General features: G+C 43.5%; 1 protein-coding gene across 1 annotated transcript in view; it reads right to left on the bottom strand.

Moving 5' to 3' along the window:
* Efcab6 (EF-hand calcium binding domain 6) overlaps positions 1-5,770 on the bottom strand; it is a 191,314-nt gene extending 185,544 nt beyond the window's left edge. The window contains 3 exon segments of the mRNA XM_071609135.1: positions 2,668-2,825; positions 2,828-2,878; positions 5,626-5,770. Of these exon segments, the coding sequence (XP_071465236.1) occupies positions 2,668-2,825; positions 2,828-2,878; positions 5,626-5,767 (351 nt within the window). The 5' untranslated portion in view covers positions 5,768-5,770.
* Between the last annotated feature and the right edge of the window lie 12,124 nt (positions 5,771-17,894).

The following is a 17,894-nucleotide window of genomic DNA, read 5'->3' as shown; positions in this document are numbered from 1 at the left end:
ATGTAAAGATAAGAGTTAAACTGAGAAATGAGCCATTGGCCACTGAAGCAAGACAGAGTTTGCAAGTTAACTGTCTATCAAAACAAAAGTATCAATAGTCTTCAGCAGAATATAACAGAATCCAGAGTCTCCACAACACACCATTCATAATGCCTAGCACTATACAGTCTAGTACACAGATGTAGCCACCATTAGTTACATAGCATTTGAAATGGGGCCAGCATTACTAATTAGCTGAACTCCTTTGCTTTATTTATGTTAATTAATTCTTTTTATAGTACTGAGAATTGAACCCAGGGCCATATGCATGGTAGGCAAACATTCTGCCACTGAGCTACACCCCAGTCCTTTATTTAAGATTTTACTTCAAGACAGTATCTCATTAAGGTGCTGAGGCTAGCCTCAAACTTGCAACTCTCCTGTGTCAGCCTCCCAAGTCACTGGGATTAATGTTAATTAATTTAAATTTTTTAAATGATATCAATTCAGTTTTTGGAAGATACTTGATATGTCTGGAACAACCAGGTATGTGAACCTAGTATTTCAACTATACATTTTATTAAATCAAAATATAGATCAAGTTTTGCCAGTAGAAGTTTAGTGTCAGAATTGAAGTCTGCTGTAAGCGTAAAGTGTGCCTTCACCATGTCTGAACACTTAGTAACGCTTAAAGCATGAAAAGAATGTAAAATATCTTATTAGCAATTTCTCAGTGACTATATACTGACATGAAATATTTTGAATATATTTGGTTGAATAAAATTATTATTAAAATTAATTTTACTTATCATCTTTTCATGTGGCTACTAGAAATTTAAAATATGCTCACGTACTTCTATTGGACAGCTCTTGTTTGGGATATTATCCAAATACGTTCAAATATGAACATCCAGACCCACTCTGAGAGAGCAGCATGTGAGATGCACACACAAGGACTTCAAGGCAGCTATTTCAACTATGTTCAATCAGTTAAAAGAAAAATGCTCATAATTGAGGAAAATAGGAAATTAAGCAAGTACAGAGAAATCATAAAAAGGAATCAAAAAGAAATTCTAGAATGTCTAAAAAATTACAAATTCACTGACTGGGCTTAATAGCAGAATGGAGAGAATAAGAGGGTGTCTGTGGATCGAGGACAGATCAATAGACATTATGCAACCTGGAAAACAGAGTGAAATACTTTAAAAAATAAAGAGAGCCCAGGGAGACAGCGGGGCAACATCAAACACCCCAAAGAGAAAATGGGGCATGAAAACCAGCTGAGGAAACACGGCTGGAGAACCCCCAGTTCGGAAAAGGACAAAGCTCAAGGGCAGAGGAAGCCGTGAGGTTCAGGTGGACTTTGGGTGGAGCTCTTTGTGCTCACAGCGCACATTCCCCCTCCTTCCCGGGACAAGAGGTAGGAACACTGCGTCGGGTGGGTGCACAGCAAAGTCCAAACTGAAGCAGGCTTTTTAAGTACTAGGAAGTAGCGTGGAACCAGATGGATTATGAATGAAGGAAAGGAGGAGGAAAGTGCACGTCTCCGTGTGTATGTGTGCGCGTGCACACACACGTGCTCACATGTGCCCAGGACCCTGGGTGTGCAAAGTCAGCCACTGAGTTGGAAGGAAACTATTCCAGCCCAAGGGTTCCACTCTTAAATTTGCTATTTTGAGTCTTACAAGCCCATCTTGAGAATGTTTAATTCCTATTGTGTTTCAAGTTCCTTTTCTAGGGCCCCAGAGAACAGGGATCACCCCTGGCCCACGCCATTGGTAGGCCCAAGGGCCCTAGTCCTCCCCCACACCACCTAAATCCACCCTGCTGCAAACCCTTCCCTGGCTCCCTGCGGCCTCACAAAGCCTGCTCGCAGCTGGCCCTCAGAGCCACACCAGGTCCACAGCCTTGACTTCTAACGTAGCAATGCCCCCAGATCCTTGGACGAGCAAGAGGCTGATGCAGGCCCCTCCGCTTCCCATATGGCCTTTCCCCTCCCCGCTCCTCTGCGAATCTCCAGTCCAAACCAGTCAAAACTAAGTTAAATACCTGCTCCAGAGTGGCCTTCCCAGACACCCAGCCCCAGCTAGAGACAGCTGTCCTCCCCCCAGCACCCAAACTCCCTGGACTGGCCCTGCCCGGCCTCGCCCGCACTCTACTTGTCTCACTGGACCACGAGCAGTTCCAAGGCGGGGCCGTGTCTCAGTTCCTGCACCCTCGAGTCTAGCATTGGCTACGGTAGTTAGAAGATGCCCTGTGACCTTTGATGACAGAACAAATACCAAAACACTAAGTTCCAAAATGTAAGTTGACCAAATACTTTTATGTAGAAGCTAGAAAGAAAGAGAGAGAGAGAGAGAGAGAGAGAGAGAGAGAGAGACAGAAAGAAAGAAAGAAAGAAAGAAAGAAAGAAAGAAAGAAAGAAAGAAAGAAAGAAAGAAAGAAAGAAAGAAAGAAAGAAAGAAAAAAAATGGCTGACACACTCCTACCTCCAAAATGTGACCAAGCAAATGTGGATCATGGTCTTCCAAAGTGACCTCGTCTTAAATAAGTGAATTGTAAAAAATTAACACCACTTCAACTTATCATTTGGGACACTGGGGAGAAAGTCAGAATAAGCCCTGTGCCCCTCTGACCCACGGCAGCTGTTCCAGAAGCCACCTGCTCTATAGCTACGTCGCGCCGTACCTGAGCCAGCACCTCTTGAAACTGCTCCCTGGTGAGCGGCAGCAGGAAGGCCGCGATGGTTCTCCTCAGCTCACTCTTGGACACAGTCAGGTTCTGACCAGTGTCAAGCAGCTGAAAGGCTTTTTTCAATTTGTCCCTTTTATCGGTAATTTTTGAAATAAAATCCGTTTAACATCTAAGAAGGACAGTATTGGATTTGCAACTGTTGTGGCTACAAAAGAGATACAGCTATTTGTTAAACGTGTTTAAAGTTAAGATTCTAAACAAAAACTACTGCACTGTTTAACAAAATCAAAGAGTCGCTCTTCTACTATGTTTAGATTTATATGTCTGATCATTCGGTGGCTTGTAATGGAAAGTCTAGTCATTTTTCACCTCTGAAGTCAGTCAATTGAAGGATGACAGTGATAACATGAGTAAAACCAAAAGAGAAAAAAACAAGGCAAATATACTCTATGAAGGACATGAGATGTTGGGGTATCGGGTGTTAAAGAAACAAGGAGAAATGAAGGATGATTCCTTAGCACCGTCCTTGAGGACCTACATCAGTGACGATGCCACTGGCTGAACGGAAGGCCTGGGGCAGTCTGGAGATTGTCTGACCAGCTCATATTTGAGATCTTTGCGGGACAAGGGGCGAGCAGAAAGCCATCCCAGCAACTGGGCATGTGGCTTGGGCCTGGTGGGGAAGGAGCCAGGGGACCCACTTCAGGAGAGGACAGACTGGGAGAAGGGGAGTAAGCACAGAGCCTGAGGGACAGGGAGCTGAAGTCTCCCATGAGACTCCCCAGGACGTGGAACGTCACTTTGACTCTCAGAAGCAGCTGGTTCACACACAGGAGCTGCACAATGCTACCCCCCCTCTACCCTGCCATTGTCACCGGGGGTCCCTCTTGTTAACGTACCCCTCCATCTGAAATCTTTCTTCAGACTTTGCGTGTATATTTTTAGCTGCTTTCCAAGAAGCCCCAACTTTGCACTCAATAATTATGATTTTAAAGTAGCAGAAAATATTTACTTGAAACTTTGAAATTATGTGAAGGAAAACTTGTTCTCTCACATGTCTAATGCAGGAAGATGAAAGCAGAGCCAAACCTGCATAACGTGCTGGTGGGAGTATAAGTGGATGTCATCTTTCTGGAGGGCAATTTGATAAAATTTTCTACATCCGTTTAGGATCTAGAAAGTCATAACAGACTGTCATTTTCGCCCTAACAATGAGAACAAGTAGAATAAGCTAAAAATATACATAGTTCAAAAACCCATCAGAGATTTGAGACTGCAAAGAAACTAAATTCCAAAAGCATAAGCCACTCCTCAGTCATCCAGAGGATAACACCTCCTGTCCCTGCAGGGCAGACAAGGGAAGCAAACCCAGTATTTAGTGGTCACGTGTGGACAGGTGGGTGGATTAGAATTGCAGGGCTGAGGTCAAGCGCACACCAGAGACTGGTATGTGACAACATATACCTCAAGGCCCACAGGATGTACACAAGCCCAAGGCAGCTGTACACAGAGGCCAGGGACAGGAAGAGGTGAGCTGAATCTCTGAAACACATGGGCCCGCTGCTGAGTGAACATTGGTGGCTGCTGCATAAAGGAAGCAGGGCCACAGGTGGACAGAGATCTCTTGCTGTGTGAAAGCAAGGTCAGAGCCGGTGAGCAAAGAGAACTCCCAGGAACCGTCCCTCCCCACCCTGGAAACGGCAGGAAGGCTGAGGAGCAGACACCAAGCTGGCAGATGGGCTGTAAAACAGCGCTCTCCGGAGTCTCCCCAGTGTTCGGCTCTCGGGCCTGCTGAAGGGAAGAAGGTGAAACCAGGCTCGACCTAAATCCAACAAAACTGCAGCAAAAGCAAGACACAGTTCAGCGTAGGGATCACAGTGCTGAGCCCGCCCACCTCACTGACCGCTCGAGAGGAGGGGAGCCGTCTCTTTCTGGTGGTGTCACTTACTTCTATTTCTACTGCATTTTACACAAATGCCTTGCATTATCTTTTTAAACTTCAAGATAAATGAACAAGAAAATATAACCTAATCAAGAGCAAAAACAGTCACCAGAAAAAGACCCACAGAGAAAACAAATACAGAAATGATCGGGTATTTAAGAAATGCTGGGCACCGTGGTGCACACCTATAATCCCAGTGGCTCAGGAGACTGAGGCAGGAGGATCGTGAGTTCCAAGCCAGCCTCAGCAAAAGTGAGGCTCTAAGCAACTCAGCAAGACCCTGTCTAAGTAAAATACAAAATAGGGCTGGGGATGTGGCTCAGTGGTCTACTGCCCCTGAGTTCAACTCCCAGTACCCCCCCCAAAATAGCAAAATGCTAAAGAGATTAAAGAAAAAAGTTAAAAATATGTGAACGTACGGAAGGTTTCAGTATAGAAACTGAAACTTTTTAAAGATTGTGTGAAACTGTTAGAAATTAAGAACTCAGTCTCAGATGGGCAGAACTCACGCACGCTTGCTTAACAGCCGACTGCACACAGTAGAGGGATGAACTGATGGTGGTGAAATCTGGTCCATGTAAATAATCCCAAATGAAATACAAAGACAGCAGCATTTTAAAAGAAACAGTATCTAGCATGAGTTGTACTTAATACGGCATATCATGCAAGTTGCGCAGGTAGGTCCCTACAGATCTGTATACGTGCGTGCAGAGAGAGCAGCCCGACGGCTGACAGTGCCTCCGAGGGACGGCGGCCTGGGGAGAGACATGGGCGTCACTCCAGCACTGCACTGTCTGGGCTCAAATTCTGACCCAGCCACTTAAGAGCTATTTAGCCCTTAAAAGTGACTTAATCCATCCATGTCTCAGTTTCCCACATAGGAAGTTACCACAAATACACCTCAATTCGTGGGGTTACTATGGTAGTTAAACATCGTGCAAAGCTTTGCCCATGCCTGGTGTGTAGAAGGATATTAACTACTAGGCTTTCTATTCGCCTATGATACTCACTTGAAGAAGAAGGTCTGAACATATTTTGGAAACCATTCTTTGAATATACTCTACCAGGTGAAGAATGGGGTCTTGAAGATGTGTATTTTCGGGGGTGAGGACACAAAGATTGCCAATTTGGTATAATCGCCATTCTGTGCATTAAATCCCTGTGACAAAAGAGAACAAGTTACATTATCTTAAAGCATCAATTATAAATGTGACCACTTCCTGTCTATTCCCTTTCTAAAGGACAGCTGGAGAGTCTCAAAATGCTGCTCACCATGATCTGCTTCTGCTACTTCAAAGGCTACACTTAAGATGAACACAAAATAATGATCTTTAACTCCCTGTTTTTAGCAGATCCAATAAACTTCTAAAATGGAACAATCAACAGGACAACCGTGACTGACTTCCTCAGTGGACAGTCACGAGTAGGAATCTGAGTTCTCTGAGTTCTCATGAAGGGTCTACTGCAAACAAAAGCCCGGTCATCAGCGGCAGAGCTGGGGTAACTGCGGCAGAAATGGTGAAGGAAGGACCCCTGAAGGCCTCTCCTCCGTAAGACAAAGGAGAACCGGGCAAACACCATCAGAATCCATTCTTCAGGATGCTGGAGATGAACGCAAAGCTCAGAGCAAACTGGGAGCTTTTATTCACGAAAAATAGCCAAGTCTCAGGATGAAGAGCAGGTGTAGCATTTAACCAGCCCGACTCCCTCTCCTGTTTCCCACCCACCCCCGACACTGGGGCTCTTCCTTGAAAGCAAAGCTTGCAATCACAGGGAGACTCGGCAGCCTCTCGGTCACTGAGGGGGGCACAACAGGACTAGAACTTCTTCATGGCCCCATCACCAGAAAATTACCATTATTTGACCTGACGGTTTCCCAAAAGACCACACTCACAAGGCTGTCTTTATTTGAACTGATTCAGACCTTGCCCATGAGAACACCTTATTGTGAAGAGACATTTGATAGAAAAATAAGAAGCAACTGTTACTTGAAATCATAGCTGCCTGAATGTGGCTAATGGAGCAAATAATCAGCTAACCCAAAGGCTTAAACGGAAAAACTGGGGGATGAGAGATACATCGGAGCTTTGAAAACCTTCCTCACATCCTTGGGAATCTAGAAGGCACCCACACGCGTAGAACTGAGAGCATTCCTAAGGACATTAGACCTTTACACTCAGGAAAGATCCAACAAAGCCCCGGCTCTCACCTCTGGCTGACCTTAAGGGTCTGCCAAGCAGGAAGTGAAGGCTAAGGCAGAGTTGTCCATTGCCTAGCTAAGTCTTGGAAGAAATGCTCCAGTGCACACAAAGAGCCCCCTGGCAAACATTGGGAGATATTATTTTCAGGCACTTAAGGAAATTTCTCTCCGACCATGAGCTAACTCCTAAGCTAATCAGAGACTTTGATGGCCACATAGACATGAATACAGACTTCACAAAGTAGGTTAGTGAACAACAAACAACAATAACAACAAAACATGGAAAGGGCTGAGGATATCATTTCCATAACTGCCACATCATATGACTTAAATGTCACGTCTTGCTTCTGTGGCTCTGGTGAGGGAACGGCTCCAGCAAGCTAGGCAGGCATCACAAGCACCGTCCGCATGAGGCCTTTGGCTGCATCCCCAGTCCTAAAATGTCATGTTTTCAACAGAAATTCATGGTCCCAATACAGTTGCCTGATCCTTGATGAAGCTGCCAAAAACATACATTGAAGAAAAGACAGGCTTTTAACAAATGGTGCTGGGAAAACTGATGATCATCCCATGCAGAAGAATGAGAATAGTCCCTTATCTCTCACCCTGAACAACAGTCAACTCAAAATGGATCAAAGACCTCGGATTAAATGAGAAACTATGCAATTCCTAGAAGGTAACACGGGGTGAACACTCCAGCATATACACACAGGCAATGACTTTCTCAATAGAACCCCTAAAGCTCAGGAAATAATACCAAGAATTAATAAATGAGAGGGCATCAAGTTAAAAGCTTCTGCACAGAAAAGGAAACAATTAGGAATGTGAAGAGAAAACCTACAGAATGGGAGAAAATCTTTGCTAGCTCCTCTTCTGACAGAGGACTAATGTCCAGAATATACAAAGAACTCAAAAAACTTAACACCAAAAAACCCAAATAACCCAATTAACAAATGGTCAAATGAACTAAATGGACACTTCTCAAAAGAACAAATACAGGGCTGGGGATACAGCTCAGCTGGGAGAGTGCCTCCTAGCACGCACAAGGCCCTGGGTTCAATTCCAACCCCACCCCCAAAAAAAGAATAAATACAAAGGATCAATAAATATGTGAAAAAATGTTCAACATCATTAGCAATTTCAGAAATGCAAATCAAAATTACCTTGACATTTCATCTCACTCCAGTCAGAATGATAATCATTAAGAATACAAACAATAATAAATTCTGGAGAGGACGTGGAGAAAAAGGAACACTTTTACACTGTTGGGATTGTAAATTAGTACAACCACTATGGAATCAGTGCAAGGTTCCTCAATTAGGCTGGGAATGGAACCACCATTTGACCAAGATATCTCACTCCTTGATATTTTTATCCTAAAGAATCAAAGCCAGCACACTCTAATGATCCATGCACACCCATGTTATAGTAGCACAATTCACAATAGCCAAACTATGGAACCAGCCTAGGTGTCCACCAATAAATGAGTGGATAAAGAAAATGTCATATATCACACACACACATATACATACATACACACACACACACATACATATATATACACACACATATATACATACACACACATACATATACACACACAAAAATACACACACATATACATACACACACATACTCACACATATACATACACACACATACTCACACATATACATACACACACATACATACATACATATACACACATATATACATACAGACACACATACATACATATATATATGCACACACACACACACACACACACACACACGATGGAGTTTTATTCAGCCATTTCATAAAACTGAAATTATGTCATTTGCAGGAAAATAGATAGAACTTGAAACCATTCATTATGCTAAGCCAAATTCAGAAGGGCAAGGGTCATTTTTTTCTCACATGTGGAAGCTAGAGAGGAAAAAGGATAAGAAAGGTGTGAAGGTGTCTCATGAAAATTGAAGGGAGATCAGTAGAATAGAGGAAAGGGTCCAGGGAAGGGAGGTGGGGGGAGAGGGGAAATCTGGAGGAACAATATTGGGCAAATTATGTTGTTACACTGTGTGCATGTGTGAGTATGCAACAACAAATCCCACCGTTATGTACAACTATATCAATCAAATTATGGAAAAAAGAAAGCATGGGCCACATAGACATCATGCAAATAAGAAAGAAGAGTCCAGGGAAATATTTTGAAAGTGTTGAAAGAAAAATAACTAACCCAGAATTCTGTATCTAGAAAATATATCCTTCCAGGTGAGGTATGAGGTTAGTTCTTAATAGCCAGTAATGTCTGATATTTTGTTCTAGAAAATTGTATGCAAGATTGAAAACAGAAATGACCTTGGTGATTTTAATTTCCTGTGAACTATATGCCATCGTAAGCTATTCAAGAAATAACAAGGATCTCTCTCCTGAACAAATTCTCTGTCCCATAACCAGTAGTACACCATTTTAGAGACCATTGAGTCAATGTTTGAAATCTAGTCCTCAACACTTACCAGCAGGTGACATTGGCTAAGACGTCCCTCATCCACAAAGTAGGAATAAGGGGCTGGGGTTGTGGCTCAGTGGTAGAGCACTTGCCTAGCATGTGTGAGGCACTAGGTTCGATCCTCAGCACCACATATAAATTTTAAAAAATAAAAGTACATTAACAACTAAAAAAAATTTTTTAAGTGGGAATAAAGGCATTTACCTTATAAAAAAAATCTTTCCAAAATGAAGAAGAGGAGAAGGAGGAGGAGGAATAGTATTATTATTACTTTTTTTCTCAGTCAAATAAAAATTTAGAAAATTGTCACCAGCAGACATGCTTGCAAAATATGTTAAAAGAAATTCTTCAGAAAGAATGAAAAATTATATAGATCAGAAACTCAAATCTGTATAAAGAAAGAAAGGGCATTAGAAAGAATAAATGAAGGTGAAATAAATATATATGCACCTGAGAACACAGCCCCAATATCCATGAAACAAAAACTGACAAAATTGGAGGAGAAATAGACACTTCAACAATAATAATTAGAGAGTTCAATACCTACTTTAAATTTTTTTTTTAATAAACAGAACTGAAAGAGGGAGAAGAAGGGTAGGGAGGGAGAGAGAGAGAGAGACAGAGACACCCCTGGGGGTGGGGTGTCCAGAGCTGGTGCCCAAGGGAGGGAGGGTGCCTTGCCCCTTCATAGATTTTAGGTTTCCTTTCTTTTCATGCACCCTTCTTCTCTTTCTGTATTTTTGGTACCAAAGATTGACTGAGGGGCATGCAACCACTCAGCCACATCCCCAGCCAGGCCTATCTTGTGTTTTATTTAGAGACAGTACCTCATTTTCACTGAGGCTGGCTTTGAACTCTGATCTCCTGCTTCAGCCTCCCGAGTTGTGGGATTACAGGCGTGCACCACCACGTCTGGCTCAATACCTACTTTTAATAATGGATAGAATAACTAGACAGAAGATGATGGAGAAAATAGAACACCACTATTCATTTGAACAACCCTAAAAATCAACTGGACCTAACAGACATCTAAAGAACATACCCACCCACCAAAAGAAAATACATTCTCCTCAAATACACAGGGAACATTCTCCAGGATAGGCCATATGCTAGGACATAAAACAAGCCCAAATTTAAAAGGATTGAAATCATCAAATATGTTCTCAAACCACACTGGAATGAAATCAGAAATCAATAACAGAAGGAAATTGCATAATTCACAAATTTGTGGAAATGAGACAACATGCTCCTAAATTACCAACGGGTCAAAAAAATGACAAGAGGAATAAGAAAACACTTTCAGATGGTGAAGATGAAGACAGCATATCAAAATTTATGGGATGTAGCTAAAGCAAGGCTCAGGAGGAAACTTATAAATATAAATGCCTATATTCAAAAAGAAAATTTCAAATCAATTAATGAAGATTCTTCCTTAAGAAACTAAAAGTAACAGTAAACTAAACCCAAAGGAAGAATGAAAAAATAACAAAGAGAAGAAATACACAAAACTAAGAACAGAAAAGCAATAGAGAAAGTCAACAAAACAAAAAGTGGTTATTTGAGAATAACTGCAAAATTGACAACGATTTAGCTAGACTGGCCAAGAAACAATGAGAATAAAAAACCCAAACTATTAAAATCAAAGATGAAAGGGGACATAACTACTGACCTCAAAGACCCAAGAATTATAAAGGGAGACTGTCAATAATCATATGCCAACCAATTAGATAACCTGGATGAACTGGGAAAATTCTTTGAAAAACACAAGTTAGTGAAACTGACTAAGAGAAGAAGCAGATAATCTGAATAGATCTATGACAAAGAGAGTGAATTAGTAACCAAAACACCTTCTGCATAAATAAATAAATAAGTAAATAAATAAAGTCCAGGATCAGATGGGCTCACTGTATAAATATTCTATCTAATATTTAAAGAATAATTAAAACCAACCTGTCACAAACTTCTTAAAAGTCAAATGGAGTTAGGAGGGGCTGGCGGCGTAGCACTTGTCTAGCATATGAGAAGCCTGGGCTCAATCTCCCCAGTGTGAAGGAGGAGGAGGAGGAGAGACGGAGGAGGAAGAAGATGAGGAGGAGCAGGAACACGTCCCAACACATTCCATGAGGCCAGTATTATCCCAACACCAAAAAACAGACAATGCCACCAGAAGAAACGAAAGCCAACGACCGTATCTGTAGGATGAAGCGTGAAATTCTCAACAAACACTAGCAAACTAGATTCAGCAACATACAAAAAAATTAGCATGGCCAATGAGATTTATCTCAGAACACAAAGGTGGTTGAACATATAAGAATCAATCAATATAATACACCATATTAGTAGAGGGAGAAACGGAAGAGAAAGCACATGACCATCTCAACAAATGCAGAAAGGGCATCTCACACAATGCCATACCCTCTTACGGTTTTAAGAAGCAGCAGCAGTCAGGCACCATGGTGCACATCTATAATCCCAGCAACTGGAAAGGCTGAGACAGGAGGATCCCAAGTTCAAGGTCAGCCTCATACACAGAGAGAACCTGTCTCAAGATTAAAAAAAAAAAATCTTTATAGGACTGGGGCTGTATGTAGCTTCGTGGTAGAGCACCCCTAGTTCCATCCCCAGTACCATAAACAAATAAATAAGTAAAAATAACTCTATGAACTAGGACTAGAAGGGAACTTCTTCACCTAATAAAGAACAATTCACAGGAAAATTCACAGAAAATATCATACTTAGTAATGAAAGACTAAAATCTTTACCCCTAAGATCAGAAACAGGACAAGGTGTCTGCTCTTACCATTTGTATTCGACATTGCACGAAGGTTCTAAATAAGGAAATGAGGCAAGAAAAAGAAATACAGAAGCATCCACATTAGAGTCTAAGAAGTAAAACCATTTCTGTTTGTAAGTGGCGTGACTGTGCATACAGAAAGTGTGAAGGGATACAGACACACACGCCAGGTGTGCACACATGCACGGGTGTGCACACATACACGGGTGTGCACACATACACTGTTAGAACTAATAAACCCGCCAGGAGTGTTGCAGGATACAAGATTAATATGAAAAATCAATTGTATTTCTATACACCAACAATGAAAAATCTGAAAATAAGATTAAGAAAACAATTCCAGTTTCAGTAGTATCAAGGGCTATGCATGTGGTTAGTGGTAAAGTGCTTGCCCAGGCTCAACTCTATAACATTGTCAAAAAGAATAAAAACACTTAGGAATAAATTTAACAAACAAGTACAAGGTTGTATACTGAAAACTAAAATATATTGTAGAAAAAACAAACAAGACCTGAATGAATGGAAAACACGCTCATGGTTAGATGGTGATATGGCTCAAATTGACCTACAGAGTCAACTCAATGCTTCTCAAAATCCCAACTACCTTTTGTGAAGAAATTGGCCAACCAATCCTAAAATTCATACAAAAATTTAAGTGATTTGGAATAGCCAAAAACAATCTTGAAAATTAGAGTGAAGTCTGTGGACTTACACTTTCTGATATCAAATCTTAATACAAAGCAATAGTAATTAAGACAATGCGGTCCTGGCATAAAGATAGACACAGATGAATAGAACAGAATCGAGTCTAGAAATAAGCCCTTACATTTATCATCAACTGATTTTGACAAGGATGCCAAGACCACGCAATGGAAAAATAATAGTCTTTTCAGCAAATAGTGCTGAAATAATGGATATCCACTGGGAAAGGATGACAGTGCACCCCTACCTCACACCATATGCAAAAGTTAAGTCAAAATAGACGAAAGATCTAAATTTAAGAACTAAAACTATGAAATTCTTCAGAATAAAACAGGCATAACCCTTTTGGCTTCAGATTAGACAATGATATCTTCAAAATGACATCCAAACACAAGCAACTAAAGAAGAAACAGATCATTTGGACATCTTCAAAATTAGAAAGTTCTGTGTTTCAAAAGGGACTATCAAGAAAATGAAAAGACAGCCCACAGAATGAGGTTGTCTTTTAGAAATTTAGAAATTTTAGAAAGTTTCTAAAAAATTAGAAAATTTTTGATAATCTTATGTCTGATATGGATTCAGTATCTAAGAATATACTAAGAACTCTTAATATATTAAGAAGTATTGGCAAGAATGTAAAGCTATTGGAATCCTCATACATACTGGTGAAATGTAAAATGGTACAGCTGCTTTGGAATACCATTTGGTAGCTTCTCAAAAAGTTAAATATAGAGTTACCATATGGTCAAGCAAGTCCACTCCCAGGTATATACACAAGGGAATTGAAAACATATGTCCACACAAAAACTTGTACATAAATATTCATAGCAGCATTATTCACAATAGCCAAGAAGTGCAAACAACCCAGAATTCCATCAAGTGGCGAGTGGATAAGTGGTATATCCTTTCAACAAACTGTCATTCAGCCATGAAAAGGAATGAAGTACTGATTCACCCTACAATGCAGGTGAATCCTAAAAACATGTGCTAAGGCAAACCCAGAAGCCCACACACCGTATCACCCATTTATATGAAATGTCCATGTTGGGCGAATGCACAGGACAGGAAGTAGAGCATGGTGGGGTGAGACTGCTAACAGGCATGGGGTTTCTTTTGGGGTGAATTGATAGTGGTAATGGTTATATGACCATGTGAAATACTAAAAGCGACTAGATTGCACACATTAGAAGAATATATTTTATGGTATATAATTCACCCTGCAACCAGGAAGGGGGTGGGGAAGGGAGGGAGAGGAAGAGCAGCAGCAGCACCAGGAGCACCAAAGGAAAAGCTGCCCTCGGGGCACCTGTGGCCACAATGCCCTGTCTTAAATGTGTCTTTATTTGTTCTGATTACCATGCATGACAGTAGGATGCATTCTGACACATCCTACATAGTGGAGCGTGACTTCTCACTTGTCTGGTTGTTCATGATGTAGAGTTACACAGGTCGTGTGATCATATGTGCACACAGGGTAATGATATCCTGTTCATTCTACTATCATTCCAGCCCCCCTGCCCTGTCCCCTCCACTCACTCCCCTCTCTCCAGTCCAAAATACCTCTACTCTTCCCCCTCCCTTATTGTGAATTGGCATCCACATATGAGAGAAAGCATTCGGGCTTGGGTTCTTTGGGATTGGCTTATTTCACTTACCATAATATTCTCTGGTTCCACCCATTTATAGCAAATGCCATGATTTCAGTCTTCTCTAAGGCAGCAAGTACTCCATGGTGTACATACACCAGTTTCTCTATCCACTCATCTGTTGAGGGCACCGAGGGTGGTTCCACAGTTTAGCGGTTGTGAGTTGAGCCAACAGTGTCCTTTTGATAATTTTTGAGGTAACATATTGACCTGATGGTTTTGCAGACTCTGATTAAATGACCTTGCAGATAAGGGGCAAAAGCACCACACTGAGAAGGCTGCCCCGGGTTACAGGGAACTCTTTCCTGGGGCTCCACCTGGGCTCCCAGAGCTAATCCGGCTATTTCCTCACCAACCGCAGGCCGGGTGCTCTGTCACCAGACGGTCACATGCACTTGCCATGTTTGACTCGGACTCTGCCAGCCTGGCAAACAGCAAGGTGGCTCATCAGGGTTTCAGAAAGCAGGAGAAATTTAGCCTGACTCATCCACAAGTAAGAAGCACACTCCCCCTTAGTTCAAGTGAATCAAGAAGCTCCAGCTTAACAAGGAAGTTGTACAGCATAACGTCTGATGCTGACTTGGCTAAGCGACTCAGCAAACAAAACAAAACAAAAGGCAAGATTCCCCTACTGTGCTTAACATGTTAAATACGTAATGAGCATTCAGAACAGATGCATGGCACTGTGAGTACACAGAATCAGACCAGACAATACCTCTAAAGCCATCAATTTGAAGACCCCCAAAATTTACAGGGTTAAACAAAATAATAAGAATATCCATAAGAAACCCATATTAGCTAGTACTTTGCTTTGCCTGACTTTTAGCAGGCACTAACTGTCTTGCACTGGATGATCTAGAGACTCACTGTTATTTTCTATACTCTGTTGGCAGGTTTCTGTGGGTAAGCACTGCAACATAGTGTATAGGTCTGTTTTCTGTTGCTATAACAAAACACACAAGGCTGGATACTTTATACAGAAAATAAATAAAATAAACCTCTTTATACAGAGGTTTATTTAGCTCTTAGTTTTGAAGTCTGAAAGTCCAAGACCAGGAAGCCCCATCTATTGGCCTCTGGTGAGGGGCCCCTTGGTGGCATCACAAGGTAGTAAGTAGATGGCATAATGGGAAGAGCACATGCAAGAGAAAAAGATCACGTAGCAAGACCAGAAGCTGGAGTGGGATTCAGTGTTCAATCTCACGTTCTTAGAACAACCAGCTTTCTTGGGAACTAACCAGGGTCCCATGAGGACATGGGTCCCTCTCAGAGGTGGTGCTCCCAGTGACCTGATCCTTGCACCAAGCCCCCTCATAAAGATCCCACCACCTCTTAACACTGCCACACTCAGGACCAAGCTTTGGACATTGATCCTTGTGGCCCCAAGGGAGTCTCCCCATAGATGGTCCCGTGAGAAGACGAGAGGGCCAGAGCAGGCCTGGTGCCAGTCAGAACTGGCCGTTTGAACCCAGGGCCCGGGCTGCCCCAGGGCAAGGAAGAGCTGCAGCCTTCTCTCTGTGGCTCTGCAGAGGTGCTCCTGGCAGAGGTGCCCTGGGAGCCGGACCTGAAGGCTGAGCAGGGAGGAGGTGTGCAGCCAGGGCCAACGCACGGCAAAGACCCCGGGGATGGGGTGGGGGGGTTCACAGAAGCTGCCAGGGCCACCAGGGCACTGAGACAGACCAGAAAGAGCGTCAGGGCCAAGGAGACACCTTTCAGCAAACTACAGCCAGCCCCGTGATGGCGGTGGGAAGTCACTAACCCGGAGGCAGGCAGGCGGCTCTCATGCAGATAGCCCCAGCAGCAGGACGCCCACCCTGGAGGCCCTGCAGAATCACATGCTCACCCTCAAGGTGAAGGTCAAAGGACGGGCACCACGAATCTAATTAGCAGCAGGGACTGCTGGCAACCAAACTCCCTAAGTCACCTCCAAACTGCAGCACAAGGCTTACACCATGTGATCCTCAGAACCTCAGCAGAGTTCCACATTAGGGCTGCATCAAAGCCAGAGGATCACAGCGCAGCTGATTTCCAGGATGCTACTGAAGAATGGGGGTTGGTATGTGTCCACCCAGTCGGTGCACATTTATTAAACCCCCTTCTGGGAGTCTGAGGATCAATGAATAAAACAGGTAAACTTCTGGACTCCATGGATGGAACACTGTAGTGATGGAAGATGGACAAGAACGGAAATAAGCAAACAGACCAGTGAGTAAGCAGCGGGGAGGTCCCGGGGACACTGAGCGGAGGTCTGAAGGAGACAGGGAGCGGGCAGCACAGCTAGGAGGATGAAGACGCACTAGCAGAACCTGGGGGACTCTGTTGTGACCAGTGAGTGGCATGTGGAGCCACTGGAGGGTTCTGTGCAAGGAGGCCATGGTCTGCTGGAAGTCTTACAGGTGCAAGGAAGAAACCAGGTGACAATTAGGAGTCTGTGCAGAAATCCAGGCAAAAGATGGCGGCCTGGGCCAGTGTCGATAAGTGCTTGATTCCAGTGCATTCTAGAGGGAGGGCCAGCTCTGTTCTCCCGCAGCTTTGATTTGGCAGGCAAGAGAGGCTGGACTGTTAGCTGCCGTGGGAAAGATGTCGGGCTGAACGGTGTGGAGGATGCGATTCCATCCCAGACACGCCAACCTCAGGATGCCCACAGATAGCCAAGTAGAGGTGCTGAGTAGGCACTTGGATATCTGCACCTGAATTCAGGGGGCAGACTGGGGCTGGAGAAAGAAGTTTGGGAATTGTCAGAATATAATATATAAAAAAGCAGGACATCACCAAAATGCAGGACTAATGTAAAAAAATAATAACAATAAGGTCCCAGAGCTGAGCGTGGGCCTTTCCAGGCTGCAAGATGGAGTCCGGGCAGATGAGCAGGAAGCAGAGGAGACACAGCAAAGCGGAGACTCGCGAGTTCTGGAGATCACACTCCAAGGATGCTGGGGGAGGTCAGCTGTGCCAAATGCTACAGTGACAGTCACGTGAAAGGACCATGAACTGGCCCGCAGTGAGTGACCCCCATGGGAACCTTGGGCAGCCAGGGTGGGCAACAGTGCGGCTGGAACGCGGGAGAAAAGCCTGCCTCGGCGGCTCCGGAACAATTCAGAGAACGGGACCGAGACTCGACCATCCGAAGGACTGCGCTTCTAATGGGGAGGACGGGAAACAAAGGTGGTGTGGAAGTGGGCGGAGGGAGAGGGGTCGAGAAGTTTCCTTAAGACAGGACACTCTGTGGCGTGTTGGGACAACATGACAGAGGCCAAGAGCAGCGTGCAGGAGGGAAAGGACGGGACTGCTGTTCCCATGGGATTGCGGTGGAGAGGGGACCACGTGCCCCCATCTCAACAGGGATGAGTCCTCCCTAGGACCCTGGATGGTCCATTCACTCACAACAGAGAAGCCGGAGCAGGTGGGCCCAGGACCCAGGAGCCTGTGGCAGTTGCCTTCTCATT

Source organism: Marmota flaviventris, chromosome 3 (genome assembly GCF_047511675.1).
Source record: "Marmota flaviventris isolate mMarFla1 chromosome 3, mMarFla1.hap1, whole genome shotgun sequence".
Classification (NCBI taxonomy): domain Eukaryota; kingdom Metazoa; phylum Chordata; class Mammalia; order Rodentia; family Sciuridae; genus Marmota; species Marmota flaviventris.
The sequence above is the reverse complement of the archived record's forward strand: the minus strand, read 5'-3'. Positions and strand labels throughout refer to the sequence as shown.